Source organism: Myripristis murdjan, chromosome 7 (assembly GCF_902150065.1).
Source record: "Myripristis murdjan chromosome 7, fMyrMur1.1, whole genome shotgun sequence".
Taxonomy (NCBI): domain Eukaryota; kingdom Metazoa; phylum Chordata; class Actinopteri; order Holocentriformes; family Holocentridae; genus Myripristis; species Myripristis murdjan.
Window position 1 is genome coordinate 27610325 of NC_043986.1, and position 18960 is coordinate 27629284.

The 18960-nt window shown below is 45.5% G+C and overlaps 1 protein-coding gene and 1 long non-coding RNA gene across 2 annotated transcripts; one reads left to right on the top strand and one right to left on the bottom strand.

The window, feature by feature from the left end:
- Positions 1-749: 749 nt before the first annotated feature.
- Positions 750-11011, top strand: adnpb (activity-dependent neuroprotector homeobox b). The gene is made up of 4 exons (XM_030055845.1): positions 750-1173; positions 4840-4956; positions 6453-6545; positions 6768-11011. The coding sequence occupies exons 2-4, from the start codon at positions 4849-4851 to the stop codon at positions 9804-9806; spliced, it is 3240 nt and encodes a 1079-aa protein (XP_029911705.1). The 5' UTR covers positions 750-1173; positions 4840-4848; the 3' UTR covers positions 9807-11011.
- On the bottom strand, positions 1169-2436 carry LOC115362069 (uncharacterized). Its single transcript, XR_003928473.1, has 3 exons — positions 2107-2436; positions 1948-1959; positions 1169-1682 (listed from the first exon to the last, which is right to left on the bottom strand). It is a non-coding gene; the product is annotated as an uncharacterized LOC115362069 (long non-coding RNA).
- Positions 11012-18960: the final 7949 nt, after the last annotated feature.

An 18960-nucleotide genomic window follows, 5' to 3' on the forward strand; every position in this document is an offset into this window, starting at 1 on the left:
CTCACATCACTGAACATGTCATGACAAGGGTCACCACAGGGTTATGAATGAAGATGAGGAGGGAAGGGTAGTAAACACAGTTAACTGAAACTTTTCTGTCACTTAACCATTGAAAGCCAGTGGTCACATGATTTACCCCCCCACCCTCACCCCCCCAAAACACACACCCTCCTCCTCTGCCCACCCCTCCCTCACCACTAGACAAGCTGTGCCAAAGAAGGGCAGAGGACACAGTGCCTGCAGGCTTGGGGCTGCCCCAAGCACTGCTCAGGAAAGTAGTCCCGGCCGGTTTTCAACAGAATGGGGGAAAACAGCACAGCACAGCGCCACCTACCGGCGGCTTAACCATGGAGACCGCTCCAACGCTGCGTGAGTGCTGAGGCAGTGTATACATCCGACCCTCTGCAGGGGGAGGGCGCCAGATGTAGTCACAGCGCGCATGCGTGCAAGTCGGAAAAGCCCAATCCAGGAGGACGCCCGCTGTCGGTCAAACGAGGCAACTACAGTGCTGGCTTGTTTACCCCACAGACTCTGACACAGGGAGAGGAAATGTAAAGGCCACCGCTGTGGAAGAGGCATGGATTAGGTCATCTTAACAGGACGTTTAATTAACTGGACAAACTGGATGGCAGCCCAATCAAGAGTTTTAATGAATGGGACCCCCGAGGATCTCACAATGAGATAATTTATGCTAATCAAGTAGATGTCACTTCCGCCCCTTTTATTTGCGCCATTTTGGATAGGGCAGTTTCTAGGCTAGGGGTGTATTGTCTGTCAGAGAGGAGAATAGGCAGCGCGGTATTAGTAACCAAACATTCATAAGGAGAGTTTAGGCATATTTTGAACGAGAGGGGACGCCGGTAGTAGCACTCAACAGCAGGACCTCTGTCCACATTCACCAGCCCGAGGAATGGATGTTTTAATGGTCTAATGAGGTTCGGTGGTTTTCTATCCCTGTTTGCCGACCAGTGGGAGAAGGATACCCCGTGTCGGCGAGGAAGAGTCGGGCTCGGAGGGTAGACCAGGGCCGGGTGGCTGGTTGTCTCCGGGGCAGCTAGTGGTCACTTGGAGGCATAGAAGAGAAATCGGGGAGTGTAAGTGTCCATACATCGCCCCTCAGTTCTTCGGAAGTGGCACAGTTCACTCAGACGGGAGCGCTGGATGTGAAAGCAGGTAAACTTGTCAGTCATATCACTGGGCACAACGTAAAAGCAAGGTATCGTTAACGTTAGTCCGCTGTTAGCTTTCGCTAGCTGCCGTGATGCGCTGATGGACTAAAGCTAAGGTAATTTGGCTGTCATGGTCGCTGTTTTTAAAGAAGTCAGACAGGTTTCACAATAATCTCAAGTGGAATGATTTATTCTGTAAGTTCACCCATGTCTGTTTTGGGGAGTGAAATGACACAGGTAGTTATCCTTTGTTGTGGGGGGAAAAAACAAGGTAAGGAACAGCAGCACCAGTCTTGGAAAGCCCATGTTGTTGGTGCGAGTTAGCTAGCTTAGCATGCTAACGTAGCGCGCTGTGTCCCCCTTTGTCACTGGAAGCAGCTCCCTGCCAGAGCTATCGATCCGGATCCTGCCAGATGTTGATTAAAGACCAGATCCAGAGCCGCGATCACTGTACGGTGTGGCTGATAGCGCTGTGCCGGTAGCCAAGGCTTTGATGACATCGGGATCATTTCCCTGCAAAAAGAGCCTGTGAATATACAAAGTCCAGACTAGTTTACAGCGTGAGTTTTCATATTGAACAATCAACACATCAAAATTCATAATCATAGTTTACAGCAAGCATGGGGTAACAATTGAGACAGCCCCAGTAAATTTAGGCTACGCTTGTTTTCTCCAAATAACCGAACCAGTAAAGGTGACCATGAATTGATTAGAATTCAGAAAGTCTGTCAGCGGGCAGGTGACACTGGGGTCGTGATGTGCTCCTCACTTCACACACCTCACGTTTGATCTGGGAAAGGGGGGCGGAAACCGGGATGTCAGCTGGTCAAGTAGCAGATCATCATCAACCACGACCACACACACACACACATACATGCACATACTCTTCCATATCTAATAGCTAATGACAGGTGCTCCTTCTAGTGACACAACTCACCTAAATGTGAAATGGCACGTTGGTTGCTTTTGCACTGCATCCAATCCCTAAAGGCAGCTCATGGTCAGCATCCCAACTTTTCTTGTATCTGCTTCTATCTGGAGTCAAAGTGCCAAACAGCCCCTCCCCTCTAATCAAATATTCTTGACACACCTGGAAGGATAACTAAACAGTATTGATCATGGGGTCACTAGTGCACTGGTTATCATCTGTTGTGAGGGGCCTGGTGAGCACGAGGACAGGCTCTGGCTGGTGGAGCTAAAGGTGTGCAGGCCTTCATTTTGTCTTTTTTTTTTTCCACAGTGGAAGGGGAAAAACTGTTTTCTGCCAGCAGCCCTTAGCAGGGCTGAACAGTCTCCCCTCCCTCCCTCCTTCCTTCTCTCCCTCCCTTTCCTCCTACTCAGTCTCTTCTTGGCTCTTTTTTTTTTTCTTCTCCTCTCCTTCCTCCCACCCCCCTTCTCCTCTTTGCCTATCCATTCCTTCATCACCCCCCCTTCTCACCCTCGTCCCTTCTCTCTCTCTCTGTCTCTCTCTCCCTCTGTCTCCCATCCCCCTCCTCCCTCGCTCCTCACCCTCCCTCTCCACCAAGCCTGTCTGTTCGCCCTCCCTGCCTCCCCTTCCCCTCCCCCTCCACTTCCCTCGCTCTCTGTCCTCTCCTTTCCTCTCATCTCCCTCGCTCCTTCTGCCCTCACTTACCCCCCTCCCTCTCTCTCCTTTTCCTCCCAGCTCCCTCGCTCCCCCTCCCTCTCTCCTCATCCTCTCTCTCAGTCACTCACCCCCCTCCCCCTTCCCTCATGTCTCTGCTTCTGTCCCTCCCCTTCCTCCCTTCCAACATCCCTCCCTCCCTCCCTCCCTTCCCCTCCCCTCCCCTCCCCCTCTCCCTCCACTGCAGACATATTGTAGAGGCTGCTGCTGACTCAATAGGAGGCGCCATTCTGTGATTGCATTGCGAGGCAGGGAGAAAAAGGGGGCAGGCAGAGTGGAGGGAGGCTTACATAATGGAGGCAGCCCTCCACTCTAGCGCCATCTACAAGCAATGGGAGGAAGCAGAAGAGGGGGAGAGACAGAGGGGAAGTGGGCGAGGGTGTGTGTCTCCCTCTCTGGCTTTCTCATGTGCATGCATTCCCACCTACCCCTTCCTTTGCTGTTTGTCTCAATGTGAGACAGACAGATAGCAGGTAGGCAAGGGAGTGAGGCAGACAGACAGACAGACAGACAGGCACAGTGTCTCTCCCTCTCCCCTGATCTCCCCTGAACCATGCACAGCTCTGCTCTCTATTTTGTGGTGCTTTCTAGAAGGGAAATAGCTTAGGTGGTCACAGGAATTGTTTGGGACCACGCTGTTTGTTGTCACTGAGTGGCTTTTAGGTCAATGCGTATCACTGACCTTTGACCTTAATACAGGAAGCTTCAGCAGAGAAATCACGCCAGTCACTTTGGCCAGTGGATTAAAGAAGCAGTGCTTCCTGCATGTGCATGTCTGTAGCTTTGGGATGCTGATGGTAAAACTGACTGTTTGTGTCAATACATAATCAGTAAGAGATGGGTTGTTTGCTAACTTAGGTTTTATGTGGCCCCAGTTAAGCTCATCACCTGTGCAGTTTGTTTCACTCCAAAACCAAATGAGGCTTGGCCAGGCTAAAAATCAAAACGTTCATAAGCTGAAATGGAAATGAAATTTTTTTTTTTTTTTTGAGACAGTTGTGCTTTCAACCTAATTATTTGGGAGGCACATAGCAAAATAGATATTTTGAATGAAATGCACAGTGCACTGCAGCTGTTTTGGTAACAAATTTGAGCAGAGAAGTTGCAAAGAAGAGGAGATTGCAGACCTTGAATGGAGTAGATCTGCCATTAAACTGTTTGCTGTGATCATTTGGCTAACCCAAAGTAAAATGGCATTTGTTGTCACAGAGACAACACACGTCAAGTTGTATGGGCCAGTCAAGTGTGTCACAGGCTTTCAGAGCTGAGGAGATATGTTGTGCTGCTGCTTGCTAAAAGTAGTAATCAGTGTTAATAATTACCGCCAACTGGAATACAGAAGGTAGCTCAGTGCAACAGCCACGGTTCTTTGTAGTGGCAACAATGTGCATAAAAATGGCCGCCGTTCAAACCATCCTGCTGTGTTGATTTGAATAGGAAAGTCTGTTCTACTCAAGTTCAAGGTCTGTGGGAGTGATGCTTTGACTCTGCTCAGTGCAGCTTCAACAAAACTTAATAGGTAACTGTGTGGGTTCTTTCAATGTTTTCTAACACTCATTTTAGTTCCTTCAAATACATATCTGTAACGCTTTGCTGATGTTGGTGGCATTTACTTTCTCTAGATGTCTCTCTCTCTTTCTCTCTCTTTTTTTTTAAAGTGGTCATAGTTGAACTGCATAAGCTAACCAGGAACAACCATATGACAGATGTCTTCTGCTGCAGATGTGACAGTTACAAGCATAAGACACACACAGATGTTTTCCTCTAACCTGTTGCACACATCTGGTTGAGTCCAGCTGTGTCTGACTGTCCACACTATCAAAACAGTACCGTGCTGAGAATACAAATGGATGTAAGACTTCGCTGTAAATGTCAGAATAGGTGAATTAAGTCTGATAAACAGTTCTTTTCATCAGAATGTGTTTGCTTATGGGCTTAAGGGGCAACTGACAGTCCAAATTATACCTTTTGTGTAATGCTCACACCTCTTAGTGACACACCGTATGTGTGTGTGTGTGCGCTCTGCAGGTGGGCAGAATGTTCCAACTCCCTGTCAATAACCTGGGCAGCCTGCGGAAAGCCAGGAAGAATGTCAAGAAGGTCCTGGGAGACATTGGCCTGGAGTTCTGTAAAGACCACATAGAGGTGAGTGTAACTTAGGCACTTGGATGGTAATGATGACTGCACCTTGCCCCAGTCCTTTCTAATGAGTGTTTTGCAGTAATAAAAAGAAGCAGCTCATGCATTTTCCAGTGTTTCCCCTACCTGGTCAAGTATGGTGTCAGTTTGCCTCAGATTCCTATTCTTAGTTTTATATTCAGGACCCCATTAAGGTTTAAAATAGTTTGTGCTTGGAAACATGTGTAACCTTACTACGTATGGTTATTTGCACATAAATTGTCCACAATTTGTTTGTTTTGTAGGAGGTAAGATTGCAGCTCCATTTTTTTCTGTGGGGGTAAAGATCCAGCAGTGGGGTTCCTGGCATTGCTAAATGAATGTAGAGAATAATTTTTTTCTCCCTCATCCACCCAGGTGTTTGACATTCATTTATGTGTGCAAGAGACTGTGAAAAGCACCACCACAATATACATAATGTGTGATTACCCCTATTTATACCATGTCCTCATCCATTATAGCTGGCTTAATTGGTGAGCAACATGCTTCTCAAGCTTGAAACCAAAGAACAAAGACTAGCATGATTCACCATTCAGATTTCTCTGGATTAAAAGAGCCTTACGCACAAACATCAACAATTAGTTTTGCTTTTGTTTGGAATTAGGGTTTTTTATGCTCGCTTAAGAGTACATAGCAAACTTCAAACAGAACTTCAAGCATTTGCAGGTGATGCAGAAGTCTCACGTGAAGATTTTGATATGGGATGTCTCATGTTATCTTTCAGGTGTTTGGAATCATCGCTTAGAAAAACTATGGCTTTAGAAAGCAGGGCAACCCCTTGTATTTGGTTATTGAAAATAGAGAATAATATTGACTTTTGACCCACCAAAATAAAGCATCATTTGATTTGACCTGTTCTCCCCAATAGTCTTGATCAAAATGTAATTCAGTGGGCTGTTCTTTTTTCACTTATTCTACTGTGTTTGCCAAAGTGAAATAAGTTGAATATTTACAGGTAGGGATGCAAAACTGGGAGTGTGGTGTGAAGTGAAAGCAAGTAAGCTGAAGTTATTGCGTCATTCAGTGTTTCCTCTATTTTCATTTTGCTATGGTCTACCACTATAGCAAGGAAATTACCACCACTGCAAGAAAGGTGAAAGTAAAATAAATATTATAATTGTCTTACTATTACCTAAAACCAAAAAAGCGAGTGCATTGCTGTAGACACATGATTTCACTATAATTAAAAACATTTTTAGCACTGCAACCACAACTTGAATCATAACATCCATAACACAACTAAAACAGCCAAAGATATGGGATAAATATAGAATTGTCACTCAAAGCGCCGTAGCTGCACAAAAATTCACTGAAGAAACACTGCATCATTTACACACTGATCTCATGCCTCCTCAGATGTAGTGGTCACATGATGCATCGTTTGAATGAAAAGCTGTTGATCACTGATTGCCTTGTTTCATCATCACTTAATTTTTTATCATGTTTTCCTTGTTTTCCAATAGGACTATAAAGACTTTACTCCTCCTGAGGTCTATATAAAGCACACTACCTGGGATGACGTGTGCATGTGGGAACCATCACACACCAAAGTCCAGGTGCCTGACACACTCTGACACACACACACACACACATAGACAAATAAATACTTCAGTGCAACACTGATATTGATGTTGAATTATTTATTTTGAATTACTAGTCTTGTTTACATAACAAAAAACAGATACATGAAGGACAAGAAAATCAGTTGATTTGAATTTGAAATGTTGGAAAGAGGCATTGGACACAAGACTAATGCCTTTCCACCTCTGTGTTTGCAGGACTACAGATCAAAGCCTTTCTGCTGCTCTGGCTGCCCCTTCTCGTCGAAGTACTTCTCTGCATACAAGAGCCACTTCCGCAATGTCCACAGCGAGGACTTCGAGAGCCGCATCCTGCTCAACTGCCCCTACTGCACTTATAATGGCAACAAGAAAACCTTGGAGACACACATCAAACTTTTCCACATGCCAAACAACACTGTCCGCCAAGGCCCTGGTGGTATGGTGGGCGGGGCAGGGGGGATGATGATGAAGGACGGGATATTAAAGAGGACCGGGGACAGTGTGGAGCAGGCGGTGTACTACTGTAAGAAGTGCACCTACAGGGACCCCTTGTACAATGTCGTGCGAAAGCACATCTACAGGGAACACTTCCAGCATGTGGCCCAGCCCTACCTGGTCAAACCAGGGGATAAGACTAGTGCACAAAATGGCAGCACAGCAGGAGCCACCAGCGCAGGGAATTCAGAGAGTAATAATACAAACCATGTCAGCAGTGGTAATAGTAACCAGATTCACTGCAAGAAGTGTTTGTTTGTTCCAAGGACATATGAGGCACTTGTTCAACATGTTATTGAGGACCACGAGAGGATTGGCTACCAGGTGACCGCCATGATTGGGCATACCAACGTGGTGGTCCCCCGTCCCAAACCCAATGTGATCATGGTCTCCCCCAAAACCCAGGGCGACAAGACCATCATTGGGATGGGTCCCAAAGGTGCGGTGATGGCCACCACTCGGCCTCTCACTTCACAGCTGGGACGAATAGTCAGTCCATCAAAGACAGGCCTCAGTTCACAAGGTCTCCTGTCTGGGATGAAGCAGAGTACGATGGGTTTAAAACACGGGACCACCCAGTCATTCTCAATAGGTAGTCAGCAGGTGAGGATCAGTTTACCAGGGAACGCCCAGGTTTCAGTGCCCCAGCAGTCACATGCAGCGAAGCAGCTCCTCTCTGGGGGTGGCCTGCGGAGTTCAATTGTGGTGAATGCGTCCTCTTCCCTCAAGTCAAACCCGCTAGGCTCTCGTGTTCAAGCAGCAGCCACTACTGTAGCCTCTGTGACAGCCAAGAAAAGTGGCTCATCGGTCCTTGGCACGTCCTACACCCAGAAGTGGAAGATCTGCACTATTTGCAATGAGCTCTTCCCAGAGAATGTGTATAGTTCTCACTTTGAGAAAGAGCACAAAGCTGAGAAGGTTCCTGCTGTGGCCAACTACATCATGAAGATCCATAACTTCACCAGCAAGTGTCTCTACTGCAACCGCTATCTGCCCAGTGATACGCTGCTAAATCACATGCTGATCCACGGTTTGTCCTGCCCGCACTGTCGTGCCACCTTCAATGACGTTGAGAAGATGGTGGCCCACATGCGGCTCTCGCACCCAGATGAGACCGTCGGCCCACGCACAGACTCTCCCCTGACCTTTGACCTCACTTTGCAGCAGGGCAACCCCAAGAATGTTCAGTTGATTGTTACTACCTACAACATGAGGGATGCACCAGAGGAATCGGTGGCATTTCATGCCCAGAACAACACCACCTCCTCTATGTTGTCGGCCACACCTGCCTCCCTAACATCAGGCAAGAGGACAGTGCCTCAGCACCCACCAAAAATGCCTTCAGAGGCTGCTGACAGCACTCCACCCAAGAGTGTCCCACAGGCAGCTGTGCCCTACAAGAGGGACGTGGGAAAAACCCTGTGTCCTCTTTGCTTCTCCATCCTCAAGGGCCCGATCTCAGATGCACTGGCCCACCACCTCAGAGAGAGGCATCAAGTGATTCAGACTGTCCACCCTGTTGAAAAGAAACTGACCTACAAGTGCATCCACTGTTTGGGGGTATATACTAGTAACATGACTGCCTCCACCATCACTTTGCACTTGGTACACTGCCGTGGTGTGGGGAAAACTCAGAATGGACAGGACAGCCGGACAACACCCTCCTCTCGGGTCAGTCAGGCCCAAAGCAGCGCCCTCAAACGGGCCAGCTTTGATGGCTCTACTGCTAGTGAACCGAAACGAAGGAGGCCAGGACCTCCTGGGGAAAGAGCCCACCCACCAGGTGGCAGCGGTCCTTCTACATATGTAGAAAACCCTGATGAACCTGTCGTCCTGGCTCTTGACCCCAAAGGTCATGAAAATGAGTCATACGAGTCCAGGAAGGCATTTCTAACACAGTATTTTAACCGAGAGCCATATCCCACACGGCGGGAGGTGGAGAAGCTGGCAGCCAGTCTGTGGCTATGGAAGTCGGACATCTCTAGCCACTTTGTCAACAGGAGGAGGAAGTGCATCCAGGACTGTGAGACCCAGAATGCCAGCATATTGCTCGGGTTCAATATGCATGAGGTTAGCAAACTCAGTCATGAGCTGGCATTTGCCCAGGACAGCGTGTACGAGGGCAGACAAAGCAAAAGGCGGACGTCCAGAACTCGCATAGGTGTGTCAGAGCAGGCTCTCCGCAGACACAGGGAGCTGATAGCTGCTAATGGCGGTGTGGCACCACCACCAAAGGAAAAGCTGGTTGGGACTGGGACAGGTATTAAAGCAGCACCATCTGTCACCAAACCCAACGGTGCCAGCAGAGACCAAACCAAGACAATCAACTGCACCTTAGAACAGAAAATGCCTCTAGACCTTTCGGAGCCCATTGCCATTGACTCTGACAGTGATGAGGAAGAGCAGGAGGAGAATGAGAGGGAAGGAGGGGGAGAGGTACGTTTCCATGGCAACCAACAGCTTACTGGAGCTAAAGAGGGAGTGGAAGCAGTGATGGAGGCCAAGGTTATTTCAGATCTAGATGATGTTTCAGATGAGGACGACGACGATGATGACGATGACGATGACGATGATGAGGACGATGAAGAGGACGATGAGGAAGAAGGCACACATGTAGAGAATGGCTTTGGGCCTACACAGAGCCCAGAAAGATCAGCTGCTAAAGGGAGAGACAGTCTACCCATTATTATTCCCAAATTTGTCCCATCATCTGCACGAAGAGAAAGAGACGCGGCCCAACTAGGAAAACAACAGGTTTGACCAACTGACTGATACTAACAAAGTAAAAACACACAGCCACAGAGAGAAACTACAGATTTGATCCATGCCAACAACTCTGCCTCACCTGAACTGAAGGACCCTGCCCGGCTACATCTAGTTGGGCATCCGTGAAGGGGGCAGTGATAAGGAGAAGACTCTGCCCTTTCACTCAAAACAAGCCATCCTGTGACATTTGAAGGCCAATTTAAAGCTATTTGGCAACACGCAGCTAGAAACGATGTAAAGATTTGTGAACAAAGTTTTAATTTTTCTTCCCGCAGTGGGAGGGAAGGTACAAAGACAACAGTGAAGTTACACCAAACAAGTTTTGTTTTTGTTTTAGTTTTTTTTTTTTTTTTTTGCCTCCTATGTACTTTACTACATTCAGATGAGTACTTATTGTTGATTTAGCCACTGAACTTATACTTGTGGCTCAAAACAACCGAGTTGTGAGTTATTAGCTTTTAAGCTGACCAGATAATCTAAAAATCCATTGTTTTTCATGTAGTTATACTGGGATAGGTAGTGTATATTTGTACAGTCTTTTAGACATGTTTGGACAGAAGTTGCCGTATATGTACCCTTAAAATATTTGCTATTACCTGTGTGCAAGGTAGCCTCTTATGTTCTACATTTGTTTGCTAAAAGATAGGTGTCGCTTTGGTGGCTGGTATTTTCTTGTATGTTTAAGTTTATTTTTTAACAAAAACATAGGTTTTTTTTGCTAAATAATATATCTATATATAAATGCAAATGAATAACAATTGGTTGCTTTTGTTCTTTGCTGTTAACTTGATTTTCTTTTTTAAATGATTTTGGTTCTATTGAAAGAACAATGGCTCACCATGGTGTTCTCATCCTCTCACTCTTTGTTAGTGTAAAGGAACATTTCAGCAAATTTTTGAAGCCCTGTGCTCAGTAGCCTAGATTGTACTTGCTTTGCCTCTTCGCACATTTTTTAACTTGATCTTACTTTGCCCCACAAGACTGGACAGTAAGTACATTACTGATACCCAGGAAAACGAAAGCATTTTTCTGTTCCAAAAAAGACCATTGTTTGTGTGTGTGTGTTTGTGCGCGCGTGTGCGTGTGTGGGTGTGTGTTTAATTTGTGACCCTCGAATTGTATGTATTTGTTTTGTTATGTTTCATTTTTCACTTAAACATTTATCAACAATAAAGTGCTGTATTGTGCTTCTCACAGAATTCACGGGCCATGCCTCTTTCTCTGTGTGAAGTTGATGTGTCTGACTTAAAAGGACTGCATAGTCTTTTTGTTTTGTTTTTTGTTGAATGACTGTACATTTGAGCAACATAAAGTATGCACATGAAAACATATCTCAGCGATCATTTATTTACAGCAGCAGTCAAAAGGGAATACGTTATTCACAGATTTATTTTATATTTTGAGAAATTGGCCATGTCTGCCTTTCTTTATGGGTTGTGCACTTCCATGTTTAACTATAGAGATGTTTTTTTTGTTTGTTTGTTTGTTTGTTTTTTTTTTGTTTTTTTTTAGTTCAGTGACCATCAGCCATGATATGAACTGCCAGAAGTGATACTGCCAAGGCTGAATGGGCTCGATATATACAGCACCACAAGAATGTTGCCTCTTGTTTGATTTTCTGGACTTTTTCACATTGTATTTAAGTCTTTTATGTATGATATGTTAAAGTATTTTATTAAGGTAGTCAGAGAGAAAAAAATATCTGATGAGTAAAATTCAATCTTCAGGTGTCAGTATGCGCCCTCGAGTTAAACTGATGTAAGGAATAGTCAGGGTTAGCTGTTTGATTATAGTGATTACTAATCCCGCCTGATTTTGGCAGCTTTTTTAACTCTTAAAGAGTTATTGGGTGATGTGCAGTTCTGCTAAACTAAGCACTACAAGTAGGTGTGAAAAAACATTTTAGCTCATTGAAATAAAAATGGAAACTAGAAAAAAAAACAATAGTGTGTACTGACAAAACTTTAAAAAAAAAAATTAAAATATATATAGAAAATTTCTTTAGTTTTAGTCTATCAGTTTGTTGACAGACTAATCGACTGACCTTGTGCCAGCGTCTACATGACTGAGTCAACTGCCTTCACAAAGTGTTTGTATTGCAATACCTATTTTGAACTTCATCAATTTTGCCCCTAACAGACACCCCAAATTTAAAAATAAACTAATAATAATAAATTGTAACAATAATAATAATAATAATAATAAACTAAACATTTTTAAACAATAAAAATCAAACAAGCAAACCAACTCTGGAAACTAGCTGAAACAAAACAGATGAAACTAAAAATAATTGAAAATAATAATAATTTAAAAAAATATGAAACTTTAATAACTGGTGATATGTTGAATATCTGTGCTCATTTGAGGATGGGGTTTAACTGTAGCTGCTGATGTTTGAGGGAAAAAAGCAAATTATCTTTTTTCCATCACTACATGAAAGATGTGCTTCCTTTTCACAAATGCAGAATTTAATTAAATCTCAACCCAAACCAAAACTGTTCCAGGAAAGTCCAGCATTGCTTGGTAACAAAAATGAAGTTGTCCAACAATGTAGCCTGTCAAGGTCAAACTATTCTGTTTCTGATGTGGTGGATGAAGGGCTGGCCATATTACACTGACCATGTGGAGGGCTGGTTCCAATAGTAGTCTAACAGTCTACCTGGCCAGTTATTCTCTATAACCGGTGACAACCTACACAATTTAAAGCAAAGCTTATCTGAGCCTCCCCTCCTAAGGTGCACAATGAGCGGATTTGAGGGGCTTTGTGAGAACATGAAAGAGAATACATGATATGTTTGTGAGAGAGCTACAGTACGTGCTACTCCAGCCCGGTTATACAGCTGTGCCGAATGGACCCAATGGTGCTGTCATACCATGTCGGCTTGTTGCCAATGATGATGCTTGGTGAGGAAAAGCCTTGGTTAGAAATAGAGCGCTATATTATTAACCCTTTGCTGAGATGCACCATTGGATGACAGGCACTTTCCCAGGACAGGGATCAATCCGACATCACTCACATCTGCCGAGTTGGACGGCACCTCCCGCCGCCCAGGTAAACTGAATGAGATCGGACATGTGTCTTCACTATTTATATTTGTACACACAAATTACTGCGCTCCTGTCCCCTCTGCTTTGCTGCCCTGGAAGAAGGAATCTAAAATGGAGGGAAACTGCCCCTGTGTGTGAGAGAGTGAGAGTGAGAGAGAGAGAAAGACTCTCCCTGGCTGGCTACTCAGTGTTGCTATGCTGCTGTAAGGAGCGAGAGAGGGAGGAAGGGAAGGATGGAGGGAGGGAGGGAGGGAAGGAGTGGTGGGGGAGGCTGGAGGAGAGGCCTGGCAGACTGTGGGGGAGGCGGAGGCCTCATCTGCAGTGCTGTGTGCAGAAGGAGCGCTTAACAGCCTTTCAAAGGGGGGAGGGGAGGGGAGAGAGAGAAAGAGAGAGAGAGAGAGAGGCGAGAGGAAGGGGTGGGAAGGGGAGCTGGGGGGGAGGGGAAGCGAGGGAACAGGGAGTCAGAAAAAGAGAGAGGGGGGAGAGGAAGGGGGTAAAGAGGAGAGGAGCAGAGCTGTGGAAGGGGATGGAGACAAGGAGAAAGAGAGACAGCATGAGGGAGAGCGAGGAGAGGAAGGGGAAGAGAGGGAGACAGCAAGAGAGACCGGAGAGGAAGAAAGAGGAGAGGAAGTGGCAGGGACAGAGGGAGGAGAGACGGAGAGAGAGAGAAAGAGAGGCGGGTAGAGGAGGAGGAGGGGTGTTGGGGGAAGGGAGGCGCAGAGAGGGAGACAGGGAGAGGAAGGAGAGAGAGAGAGAGAGACAGTGAGAGAGAGAGAAAGAGAGAGGAAAGGAAGTGGCAGGGAGAGGAGGAGTGGAGCAGCTGGGGGGAGGGGAGGCAAAGAGAGAGGAAAACAGGGGAGGAAGGGGAGAGCTGGGGAGGGGGGTGAGGAGAGGAGACGAGCTTTGCAAAGGCGGCAGTGGAGTAGTGACTGGCGCCCCCTGTAGCTGGAGAGAGGGAGAGGGACCCTGCTCTCCCTGCTGTCAGACAAAGAAGTATAAGAAACCGAGACAAAACAGAGAGAGAGAGAGAGAGAGAGAGAGAGACACAGAGAGAGAGAGAGGCTAATTGGCTGAAGTGGCCACAGGTCAATTTAGCATTTCCCCCCACCTGTCCTGTGCCCACCTGAACAGTCGTCTTCTGCTGATCGCATGGTGATCGTATGGGGCAACCGGGGGCTTCCAGCAAGCCGAAGCCAATGCCAACACCAGCTGCAGAGAGGGAGAGAGAAGGAGGGGAGGGGGAGGGGGGAGAAAAGGGAGGAAGAGGAGGAGGAGGGAAAATGAGGCAAGGCCCAACTGACAGAGGAGAAGGTATAGGAAAGGGAAGGAAACCTCATCTGCAATGCTTGGAGAGGAAAGGAGGGGAGGGAGGGAAGGAGACAGAGAGGAGGACGAGGGGAAAGAGCTGAGAAGAAACAGAAAGAGATAACAGAAAGGAGAGAAAGGGAGTAGGGAAAGGCTTGGTGGGTGAGTGGGTGAGTGGGTGGGGTGGACGGGGTGGGGGGGGTAGCTTGTAATATGTGTAATGTTATAGCTGCGGTGGAGTCACTGATGCCGCCCCCTGTAGGACGCTGGCACAAGTCAAAGCAAGATTCATCACACGCGGGGCAACGGTAAATAAGAACCGCCTCATCATGTACTTCACATCCTCTGAATGCTGCATGTAGCCAGAGGTCATATAGATCAGGGTCCCACAATAACAACATCAGTATATAGAGGCAGGGACAGAGAGAGAGAGAGAGAATAAAATGCCAGGAAACAGTGGAGACGGAGAGAGAGAAGAGCAGAGAGATGGAAACAGAGCGAGAGGGAGGGGAGGTGGGGAGGAAGGCTTAAAGAAAGGGCCTTGCAGACTGCGGGGAGGCAAGAGGCCTTGTCCGCAGTGCCGGGTGACAGGGGGGTAGGGGAGTAGGGGGTGGGGGTCAGGGGAGTGGATCGAGAGAGAGAGAGAGACAGAGAGAGAGAGAGGGGGGGAGAAAGAGAGAGAAACAGATGGTGGCAGACCTAGGACACTACTAGCGCCTCCTGCAGTTGAAAAGATACTCTTGTCGTTGCAGCAAGTGAACACACACACATGCACACACACACACACACACACACACACACACACAGTGCAAATGATTCATGGAGAGAATAGGGTAAAACTGAATCATTCAGTGGGCACAGAAAACTGGGATATAAAGAGAAAAAGAGAGAAAGAGAGAGAGGGGGAGAGAGAGAGAGGGAGGGAGAGAGAGAGAGAGAGAGAGAGAGAGAGAGAGAGAGAGAGACAAAGACCCATGTCCAATTGTTAGTGTGGCAGAGAGAGGTCTCGTCTGCTGTGATGGGAAAGAGTGTGGTGAGGATGAAAGGAGCAGATGTGAGAGGAAAAGGAAGACGGAGACAGCAAAAGGAGAAGGGTGAAGAGGGGAGAACGAGAGGCTGGATGAAAATATGCACACTTGCTTCCAAACCACCGAGCAGCACCATACATTTATAGCCTGCGTAGCCCCGGTGGGAACTGAACCTCCAACCCACACAGTGTTAATGCCATGCTCAAGGAACAGCGGTTGTGGAGCAACTATTTACACCCCCGGCATCGATTCTTTCCATACAGAGAGAGGAAGCCCGACGAAGTTATGGAAAGCCTGCTTCAAGATAATAAGCCAAGTCCCATATTGAGAAAATCCCGTAGGGAGCTGGAATGCCAATCTTGATCATCTCAGCCATTTCAGTCATTTCCCAAAGGTGAAACCCATTCGGAGTTCACAGAGCACAGTTACCCTTATTTGCTGATGGTGAGAAACTTGGTGGAACTGCAGTTTCTGTGCCTCCCCGTAATGTCTGCCAATCTTCAAAACTGTCTCATAAAAAAAAAAAAAAAAGAAATCATATACATATGGCAATATAGCTCCTATTGTATGCACATATCCTGTATTAAACCTGCAGAAAGGTTGTGATACAAAACGACCTATTAGCTAACAAGTTACCAGATCATTCTTTGTAATGTAATGTAATGTAAACTCCCTAAACACAAACTATTCATCTTGATGAATTGAATCAGCCGTAAAAAAAAAAAAAAAAAAAAAAAATGGGATCTCCACAATAACATCATCTGCATATACAATTGGAGTTCTTCTTCTTCCTCTGTGACCTTACTGTTTGGTGCTGTTGTACAGGACTGTACTGTACAGGAGGTTATAGATATGACTGTGCCGGGAGGTATCAGGGTGGCTACTATTTTCAGGGCTTTCACCTTGAAGAAGTGACAGCCAAGTATGCCAAACACACACCACATATAATGGCTTCCAATTTGCCGGTCAAAATGTGAATCAGTTTTTCCAAGATGCTGCATGAATAGGGCCCCAGAAACTGAGCTGGTGACATCATCATCAGCGGGGGGAGAAAAAGAGAGGCTGAAAGAGAGAGAGGGGGAGAGAGGCCTAGTAGATTATGGAGGGCCTCATCTGCAGAACTGTGCGTACCCAGAGGTGGGGGGAGGGGGGTGTCCAACAATGAGGAGGAGTGTGTGTATGTGTGTTTGTGTGTGTGTATGTGTGTGTGGGTGGGTGTGTGTGTGATGTTGGTGAGGGCGGTGGTGGTGGTGGTGGTGGGGTGTCGAGGCCAGAGAGGAACAGAGAGAAGCTCTGCATGACAGTGGTAGCTACTGGCGCCCCCTCTGGTTGGAGAAGGGGGTCCTATTTGCATCATACTGCAGGGGTGTTGGGTGTGTGTGCATGTATGTGCATGTGTGTGTGTGTGTGTGTGTTTGTGGGGGGTGGGGGGGGTCAGTCAGGGGAGGGAGGGAGGGAGCCTGGTGGCAAGTCAAGCAGATTTTATGTACAATGTTCAGTACACAGCAGGCGCGGCACGGGGAGGCCAAAATGAAGGGGGGTGATGAAGAAGGCCATGGGGGAGGGGGCATGCTGTCGTGGGCTGTCTGGAGAGTGGTGTCTGCAGTGTTTGTGTGTGTGTGTGTGTGTGTGTGTGTGTGAGTGAGTGGTACCTTGGTGAAGTGCTTCTCAGTCTTTTCTTTTGTGGACTCACATACAGTTGCCTTTCTGTTCCAGGAACCATTACATACGTTATTACATTTAGGGCTTTTTTCTTTTTCTTTTTCTTTCTTTTTTTTTTTTTTTTTTTTACATTATTATTAATTGTGCTCTTAAAATACACTTTTTTTTTTTTTTTTTTTATTTCTAGGCTACATAATCAGCAATACCTAAGAGACCAACACTTTTCCTTGTTGCTGAGTTTCAGAACTGCTCCCTTGGCGATTTAATGCATATTTTTGGTTCTTCATCATTAATATACAGGATACCTTTTAAAGAAAAGTATAATAATAGTGTGATGCTTTATTGCTCCCTGTAGAGGTCAGAGGTCAGGTTCAGCGAAGCAGCATCCCTGCAGCTGGTAGAGATTCAGTGTTTTGCTCAAGGACAGTCCTTGCCTAGACGGGGCTTGATTCTGTCGTCTTTTTATGTGACCCTGCTGCTCCAAATACATATTTTTAGTGGAAAAGGTATAGATTAACCCCCTGCTTTTTCCTTTCCAGTTGTTGCCTGTGCCTCACCCATTTCTAAGGCAGTTTTCTTTTAAATAATAAATAAAATATTATGACAGAATTAATGGCCAACAGTCTGTACTTTGGCCTCATATATATATATTTTTTATTATCTGTATATCAAAATAGAAATGTAGTAAGCATTAAGAAAAAACTACCAGCCAGGGATTGTTTTCCAGTGATTATATACACTTTCATATCACAGATTCAGACAATAGGGAGGGTTCCTCATATTAGTGAGGAACAAACATCCACAGAAAAGTACCGATGTCTGTGTCCAGCTCTTTTTAGTAGTGTTAAAACTCCTGAGAATCATATGAACCCAGCCAGCTTACTTCCTCTTCCTCCTCTCTGTTTGAACAGAATTGTTAATTTAATCTCTTTATGCTCTCTGTGAGTATTAAATGAACATTATTACAGGTGCTGTGAGCATAACTGTCAGGTTTTGGTTCAAGTTGGACCCTTTGGAGTGAACTACCAAATAAATGTGGAATAACCACATAATTTATCCGTGAGTCAGGCCTGTGATAAAACTATGTAGACTCAACCACCAAACTACATGCTTATTCCCCATTTTTAGTCAGTTCAATCTAAACGGTCCTCACTTAAATTAACCCTCAGCCATTTTGCATAGTGTACCTTTAAATGTATGTCACTCCTTATTATGATTATGTAACAAACTCCTTTGTTCACTGACCCAGCAAAAATCACACTAATAAACTTATATTTTTCCAACAGAGACTTATCCTCAGTACCCTATTGTAAGTTCTCTATAATGTTCCTTTGGGGACTCATAGTGTTGCTGTGGTATTTGTTAAAATATCCTTCTATAATGTATTAAAATTTCATTAAAATGTATTAAAATTTCATTAAATGCTGTGGTCCATTTTCATGAGGGTGAGAACAACGGAGGAATCTTAATCACGAAGAGAAGGATGAGATATTAGGAGAGATCATTAGGTCAGCAGGGGTGATTCCTGGTGGCTCAGCTGGACGAGACCAAGCAGCCACTTGGGATGTTGAGCGCTCAGTTAATTCATTTCTTTGGCTGCATGTTACGCTCTTCTCTTTTTTCTCCCATCTGTCCTTACAATCACTGAGTTGTATGAAAGTAGAGATGGCATCACTTTGCACATGCAGCTTTGCTTTTACATATAAGATACCCCGTAATAGTGGTTCATACAGTGGACGTTTAATAATAGCTTACAAAAATAGCCTGTAATCAGGGACATAGTGAAAGGGTAACCTGTTTAAATCCAGTTTATTTGCCTCTTTATATGTAGAAACAGATTTTATCTTCATCTTTATTTTTTCTTTTCTTTTCTGCCTTTCTTTCTTTTTTTAACAATACATCTGATTTTTATTCTAATATTGTAATGTTTGCGAAGCCTTGTGATGATCACTGATAGTCATGGTTTTCAAAAATCTTTATCACGGCCTATAATGGTTAAGACCCCCTGTATATGTCAGTTGTGTATACGCTGTATACAGGGCATATAACCATCAGCAGTGTATGGCTTTTGGCCAGAAGATGTCAGTGTACAACAAGAAACATAA